At 40.6% G+C, this 22,677-nt stretch overlaps 1 protein-coding gene across 2 annotated transcripts in view; it reads right to left on the bottom strand.

The window, feature by feature from the left end:
• Positions 1-7,087: 7,087 nt before the first annotated feature.
• Gdap2 (ganglioside induced differentiation associated protein 2) overlaps positions 7,088-22,677 on the bottom strand; it is a 35,674-nt gene continuing 20,084 nt past the window's right edge. For both annotated transcript variants that reach the window (XM_042692255.1, XM_042692256.1), the window contains 6 exons: positions 17,766-17,842; positions 15,876-15,952; positions 14,632-14,771; positions 13,231-13,285; positions 11,533-11,676; positions 7,088-7,551 (listed from right to left, as the gene is read on the bottom strand). In XM_042692255.1, the coding sequence (XP_042548189.1) occupies positions 7,504-7,551; positions 11,533-11,676; positions 13,231-13,285; positions 14,632-14,771; positions 15,876-15,952; positions 17,766-17,842 (541 nt within the window). In that variant the 3' untranslated portion in view covers positions 7,088-7,503. The remainder of the gene's footprint in view (positions 7,552-11,532; positions 11,677-13,230; positions 13,286-14,631; positions 14,772-15,875; positions 15,953-17,765; positions 17,843-22,677) is intronic.

The raw sequence follows: 22,677 nt of genomic DNA, 5'->3' as shown, positions 1-22,677 counted from the left end.
CCACCACCAAAGTTGGTTGCCAATCCCTGTTCACACTGCCACAGAATGTGAGCACCGACGAAGACAGCCAGGACTCCGCGAACTGCTTCTGTAGCATCGTGTTCTTCTTAGGAATTTTTTCTTGGCCAAGCTCTTGCATTTATATTAGATTTGGCTATTCCAAAATGATATAATTCTGGTAAATCCTTAAAATATCCAGGGTTATGGGTCTGGTCTTGGTTCACAAAGGATGTGGTGGTATTTTACTAGTTGGGAGTACAGCTTTATAGTTTTCAATTTGTGAAAGCTCAGACAGGCATGTTCTCACTCAACCAAATACAGCATTTTTATCCTCCATTTCCATCTTCTTTAAATAACCCATTCAAGCCTGACACTGGTAGCTTGTGCCTGTAATTCTGGCTACATGAGAGGCTTAGATCTGAAGATTGGAGGGCTGGGAAGGTGGCTCAGTGGTAGAGCGCTTGCCTTGCATGCATGAGGCCCTGGGTTCAATTCCTCAGCACCACATAAGCAAAAAGAAAAAAGCCAGAAGTGGCGCTGTGGCTCAAATGATAGAGCGCTAGCCTTGAGCTGAAGAGCTGAGGGACAGCGCCCAGGCCCAGAGGTCAGGCCCCACGACCGGAACCCCCCCTGCCATGCAAAAAAAAAAAAACCCAACCTGGAGCAGACAAATCCATGAGTCTCTCATCTCCAATTACCCATCAGTAGAGCCACAAGTGGAGGTGTGGCTCAAGTGGTAGAGTGCCAGCCTTGAACAGAAAAAGCCAAGGAAGAGTGCAAAGCCTTGAGTTCAAGTTCTAGGGCTGGCATGCACACTGCATATGCCCATGAATGCACATGCATGCATGCACACATGTGCATGCATGTGTGCGTACACACACACACACATACACATGAAGGTTGTATACTTAGACTTTAAAGGCTGAATTTAGTGCCATCACAGTGATCAGTAAGTTTCTGAAATGTCCTGCCCTAACCTGGCTCAGACATGCAGATGGTGATACATACTAGCAAGACAGGGAAAGGACTGAAATGACAAGCAGGCCCATGTAAATCATGCATCAGCCTCGTAATGCTGAATAGGGCTGGCTGGGTAAGGGGACACTGGTAGGGAGCTGATGGCTCCCTCCAGAGAACGTGCAAGCGGTCCCATAACAAGAAGTTCAAAGGGTAGACGTTAATATTAAGACTGCAGAGTTTTGAGTGGGGTCTAGCAGCTCATGCCTTTAATCCTAAACTACTCAGGAGGCTGGGACCTGAGGATCAGTTTCAAGGTAGCCCAGACAGAAAGAGTCTGTGACATTCTTATGCCCAATTAGCCAGCAAAAAACTAGACATGGAGCTGTGACTCAAGTGTAGAGCACCAGCTTTGAGTAGAAAAAGCTAAGGGACAACCCAGTACTGGCATGCGTGTACACACACACACAACCACCAACAGACATTGAATGGAGCAGCATTATAACTGAGGTTTGAATAAAACCTATGTACCAGCTCTGATCTCTAATACTTTATGGCTTATTTTCATTATTTTGGTGTCAGTACCACTTCAGGGCCTGGATACAACTTTTCAACAAGCTGCTTCATCATCAGATTGCTTTCCAAACCACAATAGCTTGAGGTCTAAGATGACTTCTTAGTACAGTATTTGGCTATTAATAATGCATTTTTGGACATGAAGTCCAATACTGGCTAATGACATCTTTTTTGTTTGTTTTTTTGGGTCCAGTTATGAGGCCTGAACTCTAGGCCTGGTCGCTGTCCCTCAGCTCTTCAGCTCAAGGCTAGCGCTCTATCACTTGAGCCACAGCGCCACTCTGGCTTTTTTCTTTTTGCTTATGTGGTGCTGAGGAATCAAACCCAGGGCCTCAGGCATGCAAGGCAAGCGCTCTACCACTGAGCCACTTTCCCAGCCAAGAAATGTATTCCATACCTGACTTACATAACTGTAACTCCTCACATTTATAATTTTTTAAAAAGCTCAAAAAAGAGAAACTTTTCTATAAAAAAAAAAAAAGATAACTGAAGCAATGCTGCTAACCAAAGGAAAAATCATTTGGGTCTGTTGGTAGATAGAATTTTAGAAAATTGGCCATCTGTCCACAGAAACACATAACTCAATCCATGTAATTTCCCCTGTTCTTATGACTTTAGAGCTTGCTTTTTTGGTATCATATTCATAAACACAACTCACTTACTCTTTCAACAATTACTTGAGAGCTTGCTATCTGTCAAAGATTGTTCAAGAAGACACTAGGGATGATGCATTAAGCAACAGGACATCTGAGGATCACAGTTTGAAGCCAGCCCAGGCAGACAGATGGTTCTGAGACTCATCTCCAACTAACTAGCAAAAAGCCAAAGTGTGGCTCAAGTAGTTAAAGAGTGCCAGCTTGAACAAAAAAGCTGAGGGACAGAGCCCAGGCTCTGAGTTCAAGCCCCAGTACTAGCACAAAGAAAAAAGAAGGCATGACATGACCAAAGTAATGTGGCTTGTCATAGGAACAGTGACAGAACGTACTTAAGCTTTAAAACTCTCTTTTGGGGGGATGTCACCAAGAGTGGGAGAAGGGAATTGGTGAGCACAGTCCTTCATGTTTGATAAGCCGCAGGTTTCAACAGCATCCTGAGAACACTAATCTCCCCATCCTACTATTTCCTTAGAGTCATGATGTCCAAGTCCTGATATAAATAATACAGGCATGACATCAACCAATGTTTTAACAGGAGAAAATAAAAGCCACTGCTATCTGAACTGTTATATCTGTGTATTAATAGCTCTTCACATTGACTTAACGGGGGCCTGAAGACTGGAAGGGGAGGTTTAATGCCCATCTCAGTAGACAAATCCCTGCAACTCCTTCCTCCAATTAATCATCCATGCAGCCAGAAGGGAAGATGTGGTTTAAGTGGCTGAGCAGAATAAGCCAAGTGAGAGCACAGGCCCCTGAGTTCAAGCCCTAGTACTTGCTAGGAAAGAGAGGACATACAGCAGCCATCTCTCCAAGGGGGTGTAACCGCACTGACCTACAGGGAGTGAAGATGAGGTTTTTCCCTCACAGCTGTACTTCTAAAGACTAAAAATTGGATGTTATTTTAATAGCCGTGGATTCTTTTCATTTTGAAGTGGTTCATGTCCAGTAAGTCATTCTTAAGTAGTAATTCTTATAGAAGGGACTTTTAGGGGAACCAAAAACTTTAAAAAGTATGTTCAGAATCTGATGCCAGTCCTTCATGCCAGCAATCCTAGGTACTCGGGAGGCTGAGATCTGAGGACTGTGGTTCAAAGCCAGCCCAAGCAGGAAAGGCCACGAGACTATTACCTGCAACTATCCAGCAAAAAGCTGTAAGTGGAGGGGTGGCTCAAGAGGTAGACACCAACCTTGAAGCCCCTAGTTGAAGCCCCAGTACATGCTCTTTCTGTATGTCTCTCTCTCTCTCTCTCACACACACACACAGAGGAGAGAGAGAGAGAGAGAGAGAGAGAGAGAGAGAGAGAGAGAGAGAGAGAGAGAGAGAGAGATTAGAAGATTGAGCAGCAGAGGGCACCGACATGTGGCATTGTCTGCTTTAGTGTACACTTTGTGCCTGTGGCTGACTGGTATTTGAGTTTCAGTTTACTGGTCTCTCAAGGCATGCCATGACCCTGGCAAGGCTGTGATCATGTGCCAATGCCTTTCTCTAGTGAAATGACATCGTCCCTAATGGGTTCTTTCTTTCATTATATTTTCCTTCTTCTTGGCTGAAGTAGCTCATAATTTTTATGATTCTAGCCTCTAACAGACTGCTTGGATTACTGTAGAATGTTGGGCACTACATTCCTATTCTCTTCTTTCTGGGTCCAACCAAGAAAATGGGTAAGTTATATACCAGAAAGCCAGAATGGAGCTGTGGCTCAAGTGGTAGAGAACAGAAAATAAGCTCAGGGACAAGCCCTGAGTTCAAGCTCCAGGATCAGCACAAAAACAGAAAAAAGCAAAAAGCCTCAATCAGTGAAATCCCATATATATCAAAGGAGAGGAAAAACCACAAAAAGTAAGCCATGTGCACTCATGAGTCTAATAAAGATTGAGCTTTTCTCCTGAGGGCATCTTAATGGCCCAGTGACTTAGATCTTGTATTAAACAAGAACCATGTTTGTGTTGCAGATGTCATACTATGCACAACTGAGTTCATACACTATATTCTGCAGCTTGTTCAGCGGCTCACCTATCTTTGGCATGACTGATGTTCCCATGTGCTGAGAACTTGGTGGGGGCTTTAGATGAACCTTAAATACTAGTGGTCATCTCCTCCCAGTCCATCACTCCTGATCCCTTCGCATGTCCTTGAAAAAGGCACCTGTGATTCTCCAGCTTTTCCCCAAGGTCCATGCGTACCCAATGCTATGCAATCACAATGTTTCCCCTCTAGGAAACTTCACTATGTGACACTTTAGACAACACCAAACTTATTTCACTATGAAGTGACCCTTCTTTTTCTTTAGACATCATTAAATTATGAAACCATTCATTATGTATATATTCCAAAGCTACTTCTATACCCTAGTACATCCAGTAGAGTATCCCAGTATATATTGAGAATTTTTTTCCCTCAGTCTTGGGACTTGAACTCAGAGCCTGGGTGCTATCTCTGAGCTCTTTCACTCAAGGCTGGCACTCTACCACACCATTTCCAGTTTTCTGATGGTTAATTGGAGGTAAGTGTGTCAGACTTTCCTGCCCAGGCTGGCTTTGAATCATGATCCTCAGCTCTCAGCCTCCTAGCTAGGATTAGGATTACAGGCACCAGTACCTGGCAAATATTGGAAATTCTGATTGTTACTACTACTCATTGTTAGTAGATTGGTATGAATAAAGCAGAGGGATATCCTTTCAGTATTGCCAGTAAGAAGTTGAACATAGCCAGGCATGGTAGTGCACACTTGTAACCCTAGCCCTTGGGAGGGAGATGTAAGAGGACTACAGGTTCAAGACCAGCATAGGTTGCATAATAAGACTGTCTCAAAAACAAACAACAATAAAATATTCATTTAAATTTGCTCCTTTCAAATGGCAAAGTAGCTTTTATAGTGGCAATGGTTCAGGCCAGATGCACATTCAAGGTAGCCATGCCTGGCTTCAACAAAGAAACACTGACATGTTGTGGTAGCTTGAAAAGACATTGCAGAAAGGATCCTAGAGTTGGCTGAAGAAGATGAAGTTAAAATACCCAACTTTTAAGGTTCAAGGGGCTGAAGGATTAATGCTTTTGAGAAAGATACTCAGAGCAGATAGCTAACTGGACCAAATGATCCAGGAAGCACACCAGGAAGTCCTAACATGTAAGCATATATGAAGAAAATGTGGCCAAAGCAAACGTGTCCAATACTTATGAGAAATGACAATACTTACCCAAAAAAGAAAGAGAAATGTGAAGCTCTTTCTTGTTCATATGGAAAATTACTAAGTGCAGTTGGTTCCCTGACTGTAGGGCTGAGTACTATAAATGAAGAGAAGTGTTTCTTTCTCTCCTTAGGAATTGATCATGCAAAGCATCATGGGTTCTCTGTGCTGGAGGCACTGCTCCTGTGCATGGTGGCAGAAGGGCTCTGCCTTTTCTTTTCTGAACTGCAAATGTATGAGAGACAAGGAGGTAGGTGGTGTATGAATCAAAGATACCCAGATGGTCATCATAACGGTCTGGCCTTAATTTGAAAGGAAATCTTTACAATGGGCAACAGCTATCTCTCGTTCAAGTGTAGCACTGCAGAAACAGAAGGCCGTAGGAAATCCTGGACAAAGCCGGACAGAGGTCACCATGGTAGAGATTTTTCCCTAACTGTTCTTGCCACCATTTCTTCCCCTCCACCAAAAAGGAATCACTAAAAAGCTGTCAAAGATGGAAGAGTGCTTGTAGCATTCCTTTGTGAGCATGTGTTTCCAGTGAAAAGCTAACTGAAAGAAGAAACACCACCACCAAACTCCTTACTATTTCTCATCCTAAGGCCTCCAAGCTCTTCTGAAACAGTATCTTTATGATACTATGTATGGCAGCTAGTATAACTTTTTTTCTGGTGTCAGTACTGGAGCTTGAACTACCCATTAGTTACTCAAGGCTGGTGCTCTGCCACTTGGAGACCCCTGGCTTTTTTTGTTGGTAATGGGTCTTGAACTCTGGGCCTGGGCTCTGTCCCTGAGCTATTCAGTGCAAGGCTAGCACTTTACCACTTGAGCCACGGCGCCACTTCGTTTTCTGGTGGTTAATTGGAGATAAGAATCTCATGGACTTTCCTGCCTGGGCTGGCTTTGAATTACGACCCTCAGATCTCAGCCTCCTAAGTAGCTAGAATTACAGGTATGAACCACCTGTAATTCTATTAGTTAACTGGAGACAAATCTCATGGAATTGACTTTTCCTGCTCTGGCTGGCTTTGAACCAGGATCCTCAAATTTCAGCCTCCTGAGTAGGCAGGATTACAGGTGTGAGTTGCTGGTATCCAGCTTAGCTGATTTTAACTTTTACTCACAAGTAAGCAAAGAGACAGTGGCAAAAGTAGTAGGGAGAAACAAATCATCAGGTCCTTGGATTTGTTCACACCTCCTCCACAAGTTAAGAGACACTGAACCAAACACAACTTATGCCTGGTTCTAGAACTCTAAGGACTCAAGTGATGGAGTCTTGAGAAATGCTCTTTCCTCATAAGTGATAACACATGCATGCCTTTTGAGTAAGGAGATGGCAAGGTAACCCACAACTATTGGAAAGAGATGCAAGACTGTCTTCTTGTTTCCCCACCCAGGAGAGATCTTGTGTCGATCTTAACAAATTGAACTGCCAATTGAACTACATCTCCACTTCCAGTTTTGATGGTTAATTACAGACAAGAGTCTCAGACTTTTCTGCCTGGGCTGGCTTCGAACTACAATCTTTACATCTCAGCATCCCAGCAGTCCTTACATCAAAGCAGTAAAATTCCAAGTGCTATGCTTTGCTAATGCTTTCTATATTTTTGATCACATGCATTTCTACATTCTTGGGCCCTATTCTCTAAAGATCTTCCATAGAAAAGGTATTAACACCAGGATCTGAAACAAACAGTGCACCCAATGTGTACATTGGTTCTATATATTTTGAGGAACACTTATTAAATACACAAAGGAAGCATGCAACATTTAAGTGATGATGTCAACAATGTTGATGGCCTGTGTAATGCAGATTCCAAGGTCCTTCGGGAAACTGAAGATGTTCAAAAGTTGCTCCCCAGTATCCAGTAACAACACTCTAAAAATGACCATTTCCGTTTGATACAAATATACAAATTTAAAATGTGTGCAGTTCAGAACAGCCTACCAGTTCTTTAGATTGCTGGTGTGCCAGAAAATATATAGTCAATAAAAAAATACCAGAGAGGAGGGGACAAAAGGCTCTCTGGATCTGTACAGCAAAATGAACAGCACTTCCACAGGGAGCGATTCATGGCAGAAGTGGGCTCCTTGGCCTCAAGAAGCAGTGAACGATGGTGGGTCACAAATCTGGTGATGGAGGGTAAGATGTGTAATAAGGCCCATTTTCCTGTGGAGAGAAGAAAAGACAAGCAGATGAGGTGGTGGCAAGGCGAATTCAAGTGGGAATGTGTAGGAATGTGACCTGAGCCAGGAGACAGCGTGTGAAACTCCCAGCCTATGCCTGGCACCAAGCAGGCCCGCAGCTAGGACACCAGTTTCTTTGGGGCAATAAGGGCTGATGATGCCGGAGGGACAGAACTTGTTGAATATTTCATATGCTATTTCCTGGCTCCATTTACCCCTCATATATGTAGTGCTGCAAATAGGTAACATTTTCATTACACAAGAGGAAAGTGAAGATCTCACAGAGACTGTCAGTGATCATCCTGTAAACTCATGGAGACAGTAATCTGTCAAGTCTGGTTTCAAATCCAAATCAATTTGAAAATACTCAAATCTTTCTTTTGTTAGAGTGTGCTGTTTTACTCTGTGCTGAAACTTTTTGTGGTGCTGGTGATCAAACTCAAAGCTTGGGCATGATAAGCAGGTGTCCCATGGATCTTGGTTTTTTTTTTTTTAGTTTTGTTTTGTGTGCCAATACTAGGGCTTAAAATCAGAGCCTGGGTGTTTTCCCTTAGATTTTTTGCTCTACCACTTTTGCCACACTTCCATTTCTGGCTTCTTATTGATTGGAGACAAGAGTCTCTCAGAAGGGGCTGGGAAGATGGCTCAGTGGTAGAGTGCTTGCCTTGCATGCATGAGACCCTGGGTTCAATTCCTTAGCACTACATAAGCAGAAAAAGCCAGAAGTGATGCTGTGGCTCAAGTGGTAGAGCACTAGCCTTGAGCTGAAGAGCTGAGGACAGTGCCCAGGCCCAGAGTCCAGGCCCCATGACCGGCAAAAAAAGTCTCTCAGCTTTGTCTTGGAACCATGATCCTCAGATCTCAGATTCCTAAGAAGTGAGGATCACAAGCAAAAGCCTGGGATTTTTCTTTTTAAGAGTCTTGCGTGAAGGTTAGGATGTCCTTGAATTAATAATATAGCCTCATCTGGCCTCAAACTCTAAATCTGTCTCCCAAGTGCTGGGATTATGTGTGTACCACCACGCCCATTTGGAATTTTAATAGTTATGAAACAGCAACAAAATTATCTATGAAGAATCTAATAACTATAACTGTTTTGACAGAAATGAGTTTTCATGACATGCTTGAGTTGCAAGGCTTGTAAAAATTAAAGTTCTTAGGGAATTTAGTTCCAGATCAAGATGGAGCCCTAAATGCCAAAATTCACATCAAATTTGGAAGGCAACTAATCAATCCAATGCAAGGAAAACTTTTTGTTCCTTGCTTTGATTAATCATAACACAAATCAAGATAGTTAATTTCATGGTCGAAGGACCTTAGATTAGATTTATGAGACAAAAGACTGGCTTCTCATTTTTAAGGGAAGAATTTCCTTGCCAATTTTTTTTTTCTGCAGTAAGTCATAAACAGAAGATGCTTAGATTCAATGTGAGACAGTAGTAAAGAATGTGAGGTAGGATGAAAATAGATTATAGTCTATTTACCTTATGATAATTATGGGTAGTGCATATACTACTCATGTACACCTGCCCGTGTACATGTATTGGGCACAGGAGGAAATGAGATACTGTGTATGTGAGTGTCTGAGTGAGAGGCTGACCAGTCATCAGAGTAGATGCTCTGGAGCAGAAACTGATTTTGACTCCTAGCACCAGGAAAATAAGAGCAGATTAGGAAAATCAACTTCTTGCTAATCAGACCAGGTATGTGGATATATGTACAGAATTTAAATAAATTCTAGAACTGGCTACATTCCTAGAAAGACATGAGAAAAATTCTCAATTTTAGCACCACCCCTTAATAAGATCTACAGAGCAAAGTGGACTATACAATGACACAAAACAGAGCTTCCTCTAATCTCACACTGAACACGAGACTGTCAGCAGTCAGCTTCTTCCCTACTTCTGCAAACAATCATTGCAGCTAAGGAACTGATTCCAGGGGAATATGCACACTGTCTTCTCTGACCTTATTTATAAGAGCGCTGACTGGTTCCTTTCCTGACAGGGCCTCAGCATTATTTTATCTAGACAGAGAAGAATTAGCTTTTAATTATCTTCAAAGATAGAAATTCCAAATTCTTTAGATTTCTTCAAGTTGTATGAAATTGGCTGCCAAGTCATATAAATCTCAGAAATGAAATTTTTCTAAGGTCACTGAAATTTGCCACCAGATATCACTTTACTCTTTTTTTTTTTTTTCTTTTTGCTTATGTGGTGCTGAGGAATCGAACTCAGGGCCTCAGGCATGCAAGGCAAGCGCTCTACCACTGAGCCACCTTCCCAGCCTTCACTTTACTCTTTTACCAAAAACAATCTTAGTATGTGTAAGGCATAGTCCAGCATGGATAAAAAAAAGAGAAATGGTTAAATAAGCCTGTCATCAGATTTGAAGCACTATTTAATTTTTATGTTCTTATGTCTGTATGTAGCAGAAAGGTAACACACTTAAAGTAACAACCACGTGGTACAGTTATAGTTCTGTATTTCTAGAAAACAGTCTTGAACTCAGAGCCTGATACACTTGCCTGACTTTTTTTACTCAAGGCTGGCACTCTACCATTTGAGCCACAGTTCCACTTCCAGCCTTTTGCTGGTTAATTAAGAAATAAGTCTCAAAGACTTTTCTGCCTAGGTTGGTATCAAACCAGATCTCAGCTTTCTAAGTAGCTAGAATTACAGGCATGAGACACTGGTGTCCAACTAAGAATAATTTACAAATTATGAATTGTAATTGATAAATTGTCTTCTAAATTTCTGGCATCATATTTCCTACTAGTTTTTTTTTCTTCTTTGGGTCCGGTCATGGGGCCTGAACTCTGGGCCTGGGCACTGTCCCTCAGCTCTTCAGCTCAAGGCTAGTGCTCTACCATTGAGCCACAGCGCCACTTCTGGCTTTTTTCTTTTTGCTTATGTGGTGCTGAGGAATCGAACCCAGGGCCTCAGGCTTGCAAGGCAAGCGGTCTACCACTGAGCCACCTTCAGCCTTCCTACTAGTTTTTTAAGCATTAAGAAAACAGTTCAAAGGCCTAACAATAAGGCTGTTATTTAAATTCCCATAGAATAAACAATCTTTGCACCCATGACCCAGCTGTTCCAATTATAATTCTCTGCAACAGCCAAACACAAAATTTTATTAGCTATTACAATGTAGTAAACATTCCACTCTCACATAAGGACACAGAAATCATAACAGAAGTTGGACAAACATGTTGCAAGATTTCTGGCTATATCCACATTGCATAATAATTATGGTAGAATAATTCATTTCAAATTCAATATAAATTTTAAATATATTTTGTGGTTCATGCATAAAGATATGTAATCAGCAACAGTTACACAAAGAGCTTGATGAGCTTTAGAGCTTTTGTAGATTATTAAGGTGACAGAGAATTATCACAATGAAATAAGATCTTTGATGCAACTGAAGAAGCCCTTTCATTAGTGTTGAAAAAAATAGATCTACAAATGAATATACACATTATAGCAGTATTAATAATATCAGCTGGGGCTCTTAAAGGCATTACACAAGCCTTTAGAAAAATACAACTTTTAGCAAGGTAACAAGTATAGGATAGGTTATTTGATTTATGTTATGTTATGTTTTAGGTTATCTGATTTATTGCAAATGGACATCAATCAATTCTAGCTCTCATGCAGCTGAAAAGCCATTTGATCTAAAGAAAATCAGGCAGTGCTATCTGTCTGAAATGTGATGGAGACTGGCCAGCAAAACGATACGGGATTTAAACTTACAGCAGCAACATCGCTCCCTGATATGCTTATCTGGAGGAAAAAACTGTTGCATCACAGAGACTGTTCCTAGAGTTACTGTAGGAAAAGAGTTCAATGGGACTAAAGTACATTGATGTGGAGCTATGCTCCCACACGTGCAGTGCCGTGCTCTGGGGAGCACCCTGCATGAGCATCCCTCATGAGGGTGAGGGAGAACACCTGGTACTCACCCTGGCATCGTATTCAAGGACAAAGGGAGGAAAGTCGATCTGCTCTGGCGATATTGCAGAAAACAGCTGGTGCAGACTGTCCACGTGGTGGATTTTGTCCTTCAGTCCTGAGACAGAAAAGGTGGTAAAGAACCACGTTGATACCTGGTTAAGACAAGGGAAAAATAACGTAAGCCAGTGAAGGTAAAATCAGACACAACTGTAGTTTCCTAGGTCTCTCTTGAGCAGTCAAGTCCATGACTTGGGACACTGGCATGCGAGAGTGGGGTGGGGTAGAAATGGGAGTGCAAAGGTGGGCTGGGGAGGAAAGGCAATTGTTTATATTCTAAGATGCATATTAAGGCAAAGTTTTCTTATTTAGTATCTACCATAAAAAAACTGAAAAAAAATTAAAGATTTGGGAAAGGACAACTGAGATAGTTTGTGAATACTAAAGATTTTCACCTAATTATTAATGCACACTGGGGTTCTGAGCTCAGAGTATTGCACATATTAAGTAAGGATGCTAGTACCTGAAGCTTTAGCTTATAAGTCTCTCCTATTTCCTACCTTAATGGGATGACAGGCATATCTAACCATGCCTGGAGTATTCTTTGAAGTAGGTTCTTTCTAAATTTTTGTCTCGACTGGGCTTGAACCATGAGCCTCCTAACACTGTGTTTCAAGTAATCGTACAGGAATGAGATATACCTGGATAGAAATACTCCATTTATGGCTTTGACTTTACTATAAAAATGTTGGGTTTTACTGAAAGTAAGTTTTATTCTCTTATTTTCCTAATCTATAAATTTATAGAGAGAGAATACAATGGCTTTTACTAGGTAGGGAAAGCAGGTAATAAAAGACCCGAAAGTGCACTGGGTTTAGTAACTCAGATTAATGGTTTTTACAATCTCTATATTTCATATACCTTATATTCTTCCAGTTTGGTCCAGTATGCCAGTTGAAGCTGTTTTCACCAAACCCATTAATCTGAGTTACTAAACCCAGTGCACCTTCTGGTCTTTATTACCTGCTTTTCTATTCCTTAGTACCGTATACACAGAAAAAGCTGGAAGTGGTGCTGTGGCTTCAGTGGTAGCCTTGAGCAAAAGCTCAGGGACAGTGCCCCTGAGTTCAAGCCCCAGGACTGGCAAAAAAACAAAAACAAAAACAAAACGAAAGAAAAAAAACCCCAAAACAGAGTTTGAGATTTAGATGAGTAAAGTGGGGAAGAAAAAAGACACTAATTGTTGAAGAGAGGCTCTGGAGGAAATAGATTCAAATTCAGCCTTTGCTGCTTAGTCTAATTCCCCTCCCTGTAAAATGGGATAAGTCTTTATTTCAAAAGATAATGCCTAGGAAGAATGAACACAAGGTGAGTACTCATAGAAATATTAGCTAACACTGGTGCCATCGTTACCATGGGAACCAAAGCAGAGGTAGAGGGGCTGTCCTTCATTAGGAAGGAACACAAGGCAGGCCACTATAGTTAAGGTTACAGGTGTTGGTCATCAGTGTCTGGTAGACAATGGCTGACAAGACTGTCCACAGATGGCAGCATCACACTACCAAGCCCCAGGACCAGAATTCAGGATCAATTGAAAAGGTAAATTCACAATCACAATGATAGCAACAATTACAATGCTGAAGTGCATAATGTTCTGGCAGGTAAGCAGGTTTAAATTCCAGATTTAGTCCCCAAAGAAAAACACGTACCTTTGAGCGAAATGTTGGGTGAACAAAATAAACAGCCTTCAAATTCCTTTTGTACCTAATCAAAACAAATAAATAAGAGGGCCGACTTAAGTCACCCCTAAGACATCAGTGAGAATTGTAGAAATTAGCTCTTACTTGAATATAAATCTATTCTGACAAAATTGTTTTTTCAAAGCACATGTTTATATATGGAATTTTAAGTGAACTGTCAAAATTGAGTCAGAGAATGTTTGATTATTTCAACTATTTTATAGAAAACATTAATTGTTCCCACTGGTTGTGACAAAGCCACCTCAAGGTAGGACAAAGTATGTTTGCACTTAATAAGGGCACTGTGATCAGAAACTGGTAGTTTGATGGTCATATTATAGTAGAATCTGCTGTGATGGTTCACTATGAGATGGGAATGGTATTGCTTACGTAATCCTCAACCATCTTGAAATGAATGCCACTACTGTCCAATTTGAACTCTAAGTCACTGACTGGCAAGTGTACTGCCACAGAATCAGACTCCTATGCACTTCTCCATCCATACTGCTGAGCATGCCTGAGCATTTTAATAACTGATAAGGAGTTGAAAAGGATTTCAGACAAATAATAAAAAAAAAATTTTTTTTGGTGTTGGTCCTGAGGCTTGAACCTCGAGCCTGGGATGCTGTCCTGTAGCTTTTTTGCTTAAGGCTGGCACTTTACTACTTGAACCACAGCTCCACTTCGGATTTTTTGGTTCACTGGAGATGAGCCATATGGACTTTATGGACCTGGCTGGCTTTGAGCCTCCAGAGCAGATAGGATTATGGGAGTGAACCACCGGTTCCTGGCTCAGAATGCCATTTTTATTTAGAAAAGATATGAGTGAGTAATCTAAAGTATCACATATGACCTTGCTGTAGTGGAGTGTCATGTATTTTCCAGTTAAAATACACACTGTTCTACCAAGGGAAATACATTTAATCAAAATAACTTTTATTAAATACAGTAATCTGTCACGTCTAAATTCTGTATTTACTGTAGTGAGACCTTTCATGATGTACTTTACCTTTCCAAATATCATTCCTCTACTTTTCAAATGTAAATACCATCTTTCCTAACAAACTCATGGGTTACATTAAAATAAGCAATATTAACATATCAGAAAATTAGAAGGTAGTTCTTTTTTGTCATTTTACATACGAAGACTAGCAGTGATCCCCAACTTTCCCAAGGTATTTAAAGTGAGATGAGTACATATAAATTTATATTAATGCAAAGTAAGCTTGAGTTAAGGAAGGCATCCTATGAATAAAATATCTAATCTACGCAAGACAAAAACCTGTCAGGTGAAATAGTCTTTTATAGGATATTTAAGAGTTTTGCTGTCGCTTAATATCCCCTCCTCCATAATTTGGAAAAACAACTAACTTGACATCAACAACATCGTAGAGCTTCTTTAGGAAGTCAGAGTTGAGGTGATTGTACTCGCTGGTCAGTGTGTGAAAATAGACTAAGACGTACTCCTTCACAGCAATGTGGTCCATGACATGGATGAAATACAGGAGAGCCTGTAAGGAAAAAAAGAGGAAGAAGAAGTCTGTTTTACAGAGGCTGACAGAAGGGAGAAAACCCCAATATTAACCTAACCTATGACCCAATCACTGCAGATGGACATATGAAAACGATGAGTACCAAGACTCTTTCCAAACACATCCAGGAAAAAGAATCTTCCCAGAGTTGAGCAATTCTCACAAAGGCCATGGTAAAACCCATAGTTCTGTTCTAAGTGATGGAAGGCATAAATCAGTCTCCTCAGAAATAACTCTTCCTATATCAGAAAATTCTTCATTGATCATAAACTGAAATGTTGAGTTAGAACCCCTTTGTACAAGTTTATAAAGATAAAAACAAATAAACAAATCCCCAGAGTTTTAGTTAACTACCAGACTTCCTTTCTCTAGGAAATGCTAAAACCTTTAGAAGCAGCATTTCTAGACTTCTAGTAATTCTTGGGAGTTTCTCCTTGAATTCAATCAAAATTTTTGCAGCTTCTATTCAGATACAGACTCATATCCTAATGTACCAACTATAGAAGAATATTGTGAGTAGTTCTTCATACAGCTTGCTTTAAGAGCTAATTTTGTTAGCATTTCTAATGCTAATGGAACAGGTTCTGATGGGTGGCATTCTGGAGTTTAGAAAGACCCCAATTTAATTGACCTAGGTTGGCTAGAGAAATACTCCATTATAAGAAATTTAAGAGAAATACTCAAAGTAAAACAGATAAACAACAAGGCAGGGCTGGTATGAGCCAGTGGTTAAGCTGCAGACAATTACAAAGTGGCAGCAAGGAAGGAACTGCTGAAGGGATCACATTAAACAGGCTGTTTTCCAGTTCCTCCTCAGCAAGTCCTTGGCATTAACATGGACAAGAGGACAGAGGACAGAGGAGGACACTGTGAGAACAATCTGTTTCTAGTTGCTATCTGGCTTGAACTTACACTGTATCTTATTACTCTACATGAAATGATAACATCACAGTATCAGGAATGCCTTGAAAGTATACACCAAGATCAGCACAGGAGATGAGAATGAACATCGATTACTATGAACACAAAACAAGTGATTGCAAATAGAAATTTTCTGATATACAGAACCTTTTCCTGGCTTACCTTGTCCATATCTATCAGTGTTACAGGAATGTTTCTTCCAACAACCACCATCACTGTGCGACCACAATTATCCACACCTGCAAAGAGAGAGGACACCGGCTCCCACAAACTGTACTCTAAGGCATAGCTTGTTCTGTGCTCTTTATACACATACACACGCACACATACTTAAAAGGGTGAAAACCAAGAAGTTTCTCAAATTTCATTGTTGTATTTCCTCTTTCCTTCTCCCCACCCAGCCCCCATCTCTTATTTTAAGCTTATGAGATTCTGGTCACTGCCCTGACTTGAAGATATACTCTCAATGTGTGTGGTGGTCCCAACTATTCAAAGGTTGGGGTAGGAGAATCATGGCCTGAGGCTGGACTGTGTGCATAAGTGAGACATCCCATCTGAAAAATAAATGAAATTAAAGAGTCCTGGAGGTAGAGTTCAAGTAGTAGAGCCACCTGCCTAGCAAGTAGAAGCCTTGAGTTCAAACCCAGTATTACAGAAAAAGGTAAGATCTGTTACAAGATTTTAGATCACGGTCAACCTGGGATCTTTTGGCTTTTGCATTAGAAAATGCTTTTATTTGTTTTTAGCACTGACCAAGCAGTTCATTTGTCAATTATTTGGCATTCTTAATTTGTTTGTCTACTGTCCAGTTTCACCTCACTGACATGTGGACGGGACTAAGGTCCTTTTTTTATTTTTATTTATTTTTAAAAATTTTTTTTTGGGTCCGGTCGTGGGGCCTGAACTCTGGGCCTGGGTGCTGTCCCTCAGCTCTTCAGCTCAAGGCTAGCGCTCTACCACTTGAGCCACAGCGCCACTTTCGGCTTTTTTCTTATGTGGTGTTGAGGAATTGAACCCAGGGCCTCAGGCATGCAAGGCAAGCGCTCTACCACTGAGCCACCTTCCCAGCCCCAGGTCCTTTTTTTAAAAAATACTTTTTATTGTTATTATAAAGGCAATGCACAGGGGAGGTTACCATTTTATAAGTCATGTGTACGTTTCTTTTTGATCTTCTTACAAATAGCATTTTAAGCTCATCATAACTTTTAATAACGTTAGTGACCCAGAAAAATATGAAAATTAACTCAAACATGAAAATTAACAAATATTGTCTGAAAAAGAAATATAATAGAGGAAGCATGGGAGCAGGAGCTTTTGCTGTTCCCATTATATATTTCTGTAAGGACTAAACTCTGTAATAACAGGCATTAGCATTTTTTTTTGCCAGTCCTGGGGCTTGAACTCAGGGCCTGGGCACTGTCCCTGAGCTTCTTTTGCTAAAGGCTAGCATTCTACCACTTGAGCCACAGCACTACTTCCAGCTTTTTTATGTGGCACTGAGGAATAGAACCCAGGGTATCAAGCATGTTAGGCAAGCACTCTATCACTAAGCCACATTCCTAGCCTAAGTATTAGCATTTTTTGGGAACATTAAAAAGTTCTAAAAGAAAAAGGTCACTAGGAAGAAATGAAATTGGCAATTTAAGACCTTAAACTGAAAATATTTAGGTTAGGACATTCCCCCCCTCCCCTCGCCCTTTTTTTGGTGCTAGTATTGTGGCTTGAATTGTGTTATCGCTCTCCTTTACCTTTTTCTCTCAAGGCTGGCACTCTACCACTTGAGCTACACCTCCACTTCCAGTTTTTTGGTGGTTAATTGGATAACAGTCTTATGGACTTTCCTGCCTCGGCTGGCTTTGAACTGCGATTCTCAGAACTCAGCCTCCTGAGTGCCTGGCTGGGATGTTAAGATCCTGATGATGGGTAAAAACTATGTATGTCAGCACAGAAACTTTTTGTTCATAAGTGGAATGGAAGAACTCAAAGAAGGAAGTCTCAGAAAGCATGCTGGGTAGGGTGCTGAAAGGTAAGTTCCCACATCCGCAGGCTCACCTGTTTGGTATAAGGCTTTCAGAGAGGCAATATCAGACAGATCCTCAGATCTTGCTTGACATAACCAGCGATTATAACTAGACAAATAAAGAATGCAATCATTATAATGAATTTGTGCATACTGCATTTACATATGTAACCCATTGTTCATATCCACAGAACTGATGTCATGTTAAAATGAGAAGCAGTTAAAGAGTCCATAATGTCATGCTGAATCTTCTATTACTGATAAAATAGACATGAGTTACTAAGAAAAGGTGTGTTCATACCACACAACTACAAAACAATCCTTATGATTAAATGCTATAAATAGCTTACATTTCAGGTAAAAAAAAACCCACTTTCATACAAAGGGGTACTGAAATCAGAAACAGTGACCAAAGGGAATAAACCAGAGGAGAAAAATAAACAAACACAAAAGACAAAAGAACTGTAAACAGTACAGTAAAAAACAAAACAAAAAAACCCTCGTTTCCATATTGTAGAGATCATTTTGATTAGCACCATTTTAGGTGGTAATATGTACATAGCTATTGGGCTATTGTGAACCTCTATAAGGACTATCCCAGGCATATACAAATAAGGGAAACCATGGAGCCTATGTTTCTTTGGGTCTGGCTTACTTCTTTAATATGATTTTTTCCAAGTCTTTCCATTTCCTTAGAAATGGGGCAGTGTCATTCTTTCTGATGGAAGCATAGAACTCCACTGTGTATATATACCACATTTTCTTGATCCATTTATCTACCGAGCAGCATCTGGGTTGATGCCATATCTTACCTATGGTAAACAATGCTACAATGAACATGGTTGTGCCGACAGCTTTAGTGTGGCCTTATTTGTGATCATTTGGTTAAATGTCCAGGAGTGGGATTGCTGGGTCTTAGGGGAGCTCTATATTATTTAGTCTTTTGAGGAACCTCCATACTGCTTTCCAGAGTGGCTGAACCAGTATTACATTCCCACCAACAGTGTAGTAGCGTTCTCTTTTGGCCACATCCCCACCAGCATCTGTGATTGCTAGCTTTCTTTTGTTTGTTTTTTTGGGGGATCTGGTCGTGGGGTCTGAACTCTGGGCAGCATTTCAGCTCAAGGATAGCGCTTTACCACTTGAGCCACAGCGCCACTTCTGGCTTTTTTTTTTCTGCTTATGTGGTGCTGAGGAATCGAACCCAGGACCTCATGCATGCAAGGCAAGTGCTCTACCACTGAGCTACCTTCCCAGCCCCCGATTGCTAGCTTTCTTGAAAATGGCCATTCTAACTGGGGTGAAGTGGAATCTCAATGTAGTTTCGATTTGCGTATTTTTTATGGCCAGAGATGTTGACTATCTCTTCATGTGTTTATTAGCTAGTCTTATTTCCTTTTCAGAGAAGTATCTTCTGAATTCTTTGGCCCACTTATTAATGGGGAGGTTGTTTCTTTGAGCATTTGTTTTTGGGGGGTTTAATTTTTTGAGCTCTAACTATATTTTTGAAATGAGGCCTTTGTCTGTTGTATAGCTAGTGAAGATCTTCTCCCAATTTACTATAGATCTTGCTAGCTTTATGTCCTTTGCTATGCAGAAGCTCTGCACTATAATGCAATCCCATTTACCTTGCTTTCCTTTGATTTGTTGTGTCTTTGGATTTTGGTACCTTTGTCTTATATCTGACTTAGGGAAGTGAAGGGGAATGACAGAAATGGTGGGACAAAGGGTGAACCAATGCAACAGTAACACTCACTAGACACTATGTTGGAAATGAACTTTTACAACTTGGGGGGAAGGGAGTCAGGGGAAGGGAAAGCAGGACAAAATAAGAGAGCGGGTAACACTGCTCGAAAAGAATTGTACTTATTACTTGACTTATGTAACTGCAACCCTTCTGTACATCACTTTTACAATAAAATTAAATAAAATGTCTAAAACAAGGGCCTCATATCAAAAATATACTTAGAACTCAAAAAATTAAACCCCTCAAAAACAAATCTTCAAAGAAGCAACCCATTAATAAATGGCCTAGGGGCTGGGAAGGTGGCTCAGTGGTAGAGCGCTTGCCTTGCATGGGTTTGATTCCTCAGCACCACATAAGCAGAAAGAAAAAAGCCAGAAGTGGCGCTGTGGCTCAAGTGGTAGAGCGCTAGCCTTGAGCTGAAGAGCTGAGGGACAACACCCAGGCCCAGAGTTCAGGCCCCATGACCGGACCAAAAAAAAAAAAATGGCCTAAAGACTTAAAAGAGAGACTTTCTAGAAGAACATATAAGAATGGCAAATAGACACGTGAAGAGATATCCAACATCTCTGGCCATACAAGAAATGCAAATGGAAACTACATTGAGATTCCACCTCACCCCAGTTAGAATGGCCATTATAAAAAAAACTAACAATCACAGATACCGGTGGGGATTTGGCCAAAAGAGAACGCTAACTACACTGTTGGTGAACTGTTCAGCCACTCTGGAAAGTAGTATGGAGGTTCCTCAAAAGACTAAACATAGAACTCCCTGAAGACCCAGCAATCCCACTCCTGGGCATTTAACCAAATGATCACAACCAAGGCCACACTAAAGCTGCCAGCACAGCCACAGCCATGCTCAATGCAGCATTGTTTACCATAGGTAAGATATAGCATCAACCCAGATGTCACTCAATAGATGAATGGATTAATATCACACACACACACACACACACACACACACACACACACACACACACACACACACACACACACACACGGAATTCTATGCTTCATCAGAGAGTACACTGCCCCATTTGTAAGGAAATGGAAAGACTTGGAAAAAAATTTCACTAAGTGAAGTGAGCCAGATTCAAAGAAACATAAGTTTCATGGTTTCCCTCATTTGTAATAATTAGAATGTGCCTATAAAACTATAAGTAAATCCAATGGAAAGAAAAAATTACACTTGGACACGATTAATTAAAGAGCACCCTAATGGGCTGGGAAGATGGCTCAATGGTAGAGTGCTTGCCTTGCATGCATGAGGTCCTCGGTTCAATTCCTCAGCACCACATAAGCAGAAAAAAAAAGAGCTGGAAGTGGTTTTATGGCTCAAGTGGTAGCGCGCTAGCCTGGAGCTGAAGAGCTGAGGGACAACGCCCAGGCCCAGGGTTCAGGCCCCACGACCGGACCCCTAAAAAAAAAAAAGACCCCCCCTAAAAAAAAAGAGCACTCTAAACATTCACATAGTGAGAACAAAGGAGGATATTCTTAGGAGAGGATCATAGTGACTCAATAGCTATGCTCATATGATCATATAAAATGATACTTATTGAAATAAACTCTACGAAATGGAAACGAGTTTTTTTTTTGTTTTTTTTTTTACTTTTTGTGGTTCTTTTTTTCTTCCTTTTCTGTTTTTCCCCCCTTTGTCGCTGTTTTTTATTTCTGTACTTTTTGTCTTGAATATGTTGGTCTGATTTTGGGAGGGGAAAGGAGAGGTTCAGAAATGGTAGGACAAAGAGTAAACTAATTCAGCAATGGTACTCACTAGACACTGTTGGAAATGAACCATATGACTTGCAGTGGAATGGGGTCAGGAAGGAAAAAACTGGGACAGAATGAGGGAGGGGTGACACTGTTTAAAAAAGAAATACACTCAATACATGACTTATGTAACTGTAACCCCTTTGTATATCACCTTCACAATACAAAAAAAAAACTACTGGAACAATTGTCAACTAAAAAAACAAAAACAACAATCAATAACCACCCAAAAACACTATTTTAAATACTATTATTCTGCCAGACGCTGGTGAGATTTATTTTCTCATTTAATTTTTGTGTGTGAGTGTGTGCCACTCCTAGGGCTTGAACTCAAGTGCCTGGATGCTGTCTTCATGCTTCTTTTGCTCTAGCATTCTACCACTTGAGCTCCACTTTCAGCTTTTTCTGAGTAGTTTATTGACAGTAAGTCTCAGGGACTTTTCTGTCCAGGCTGGCTTCAATCTGTGACCCTCAGGTCTCAGACTCCTGAGTAGCTAGGATTATGAGTGTGAGCTATTAGTGCCCAGTTTTTTTATTTTTGACAAAAATTATATATGCTTACAGAATCCAACATGATAACACACACCTTGTGGAATGGCTAAAGCAAGCTAATTTAGCACATCGACTCCTTCACACATGGGCCATTCTTTCCTGTGGTTAACAACATATAATCTTTGATCAACATTTTTTCCCAACCCCAGTTCCCATCAGGCCTATGAAAACTACCACTGTCTTCTCTGCTTTTATTCTTCTGTTGTTGTTGAATCTTTTCTATTCAAAGTTGGTTGAATCTGAAAATGTAGAACTCACAGATATGAAGGACTCCTTATTAAGAGGAACTGGGTAAATTACTATTAATTTCTAAAATATTAAATTCTCACAAGAATTTAATGCTGGTACCCCAATGTTTGTGGGTATCCATATAAGGGGGGAATAAAGAGGGAAGGAAAAACTTGACTATTATTAGGAGTGCTAAGGGGATCCGAAATTAAGAAGCTGGAGAAGTACTGGCAGCCCATGTGCTGTGAGGTAATATGTGGGTTACAATGGACACAGGGATCATTCATGAGAGGGAGCCTGGTCACTGTACTTCAGGAAAAATGCCTGACAGATGACTGTCACACGTGTCCAAGTTTAGAAACTACTTAAAATTAGCATTTGTGACTTCATCCTGTGGAAAGCTATTCATTCATGCCCTCTAGTGGCAATGTGGATTTTTTTTTAATCTAATAGGAATAAAACAAAAGACCTAGCACTGAGGATATACAAAATTTAATTCTGTATAAGAGACCCCAGACATTAACTAATCCAACGTCCATCTTATGAGTGGATACCAACCACACAAACAGTATGATAAATGCCAGAGATTCTTTTTTAAGTGCAAGGTGTGTAAAAGCACGCAGGAGGAGGCTCTGTTCTAGATGTAA

This window comes from Dipodomys spectabilis, unplaced genomic scaffold, assembly GCF_019054845.1.
Source record: "Dipodomys spectabilis isolate Male_0828 unplaced genomic scaffold, ASM1905484v1 ptg000148l, whole genome shotgun sequence".
NCBI lineage: Eukaryota > Metazoa > Chordata > Mammalia > Rodentia > Heteromyidae > Dipodomys > Dipodomys spectabilis.
This window is presented reverse-complemented; position numbering and strand designations above follow the sequence as displayed.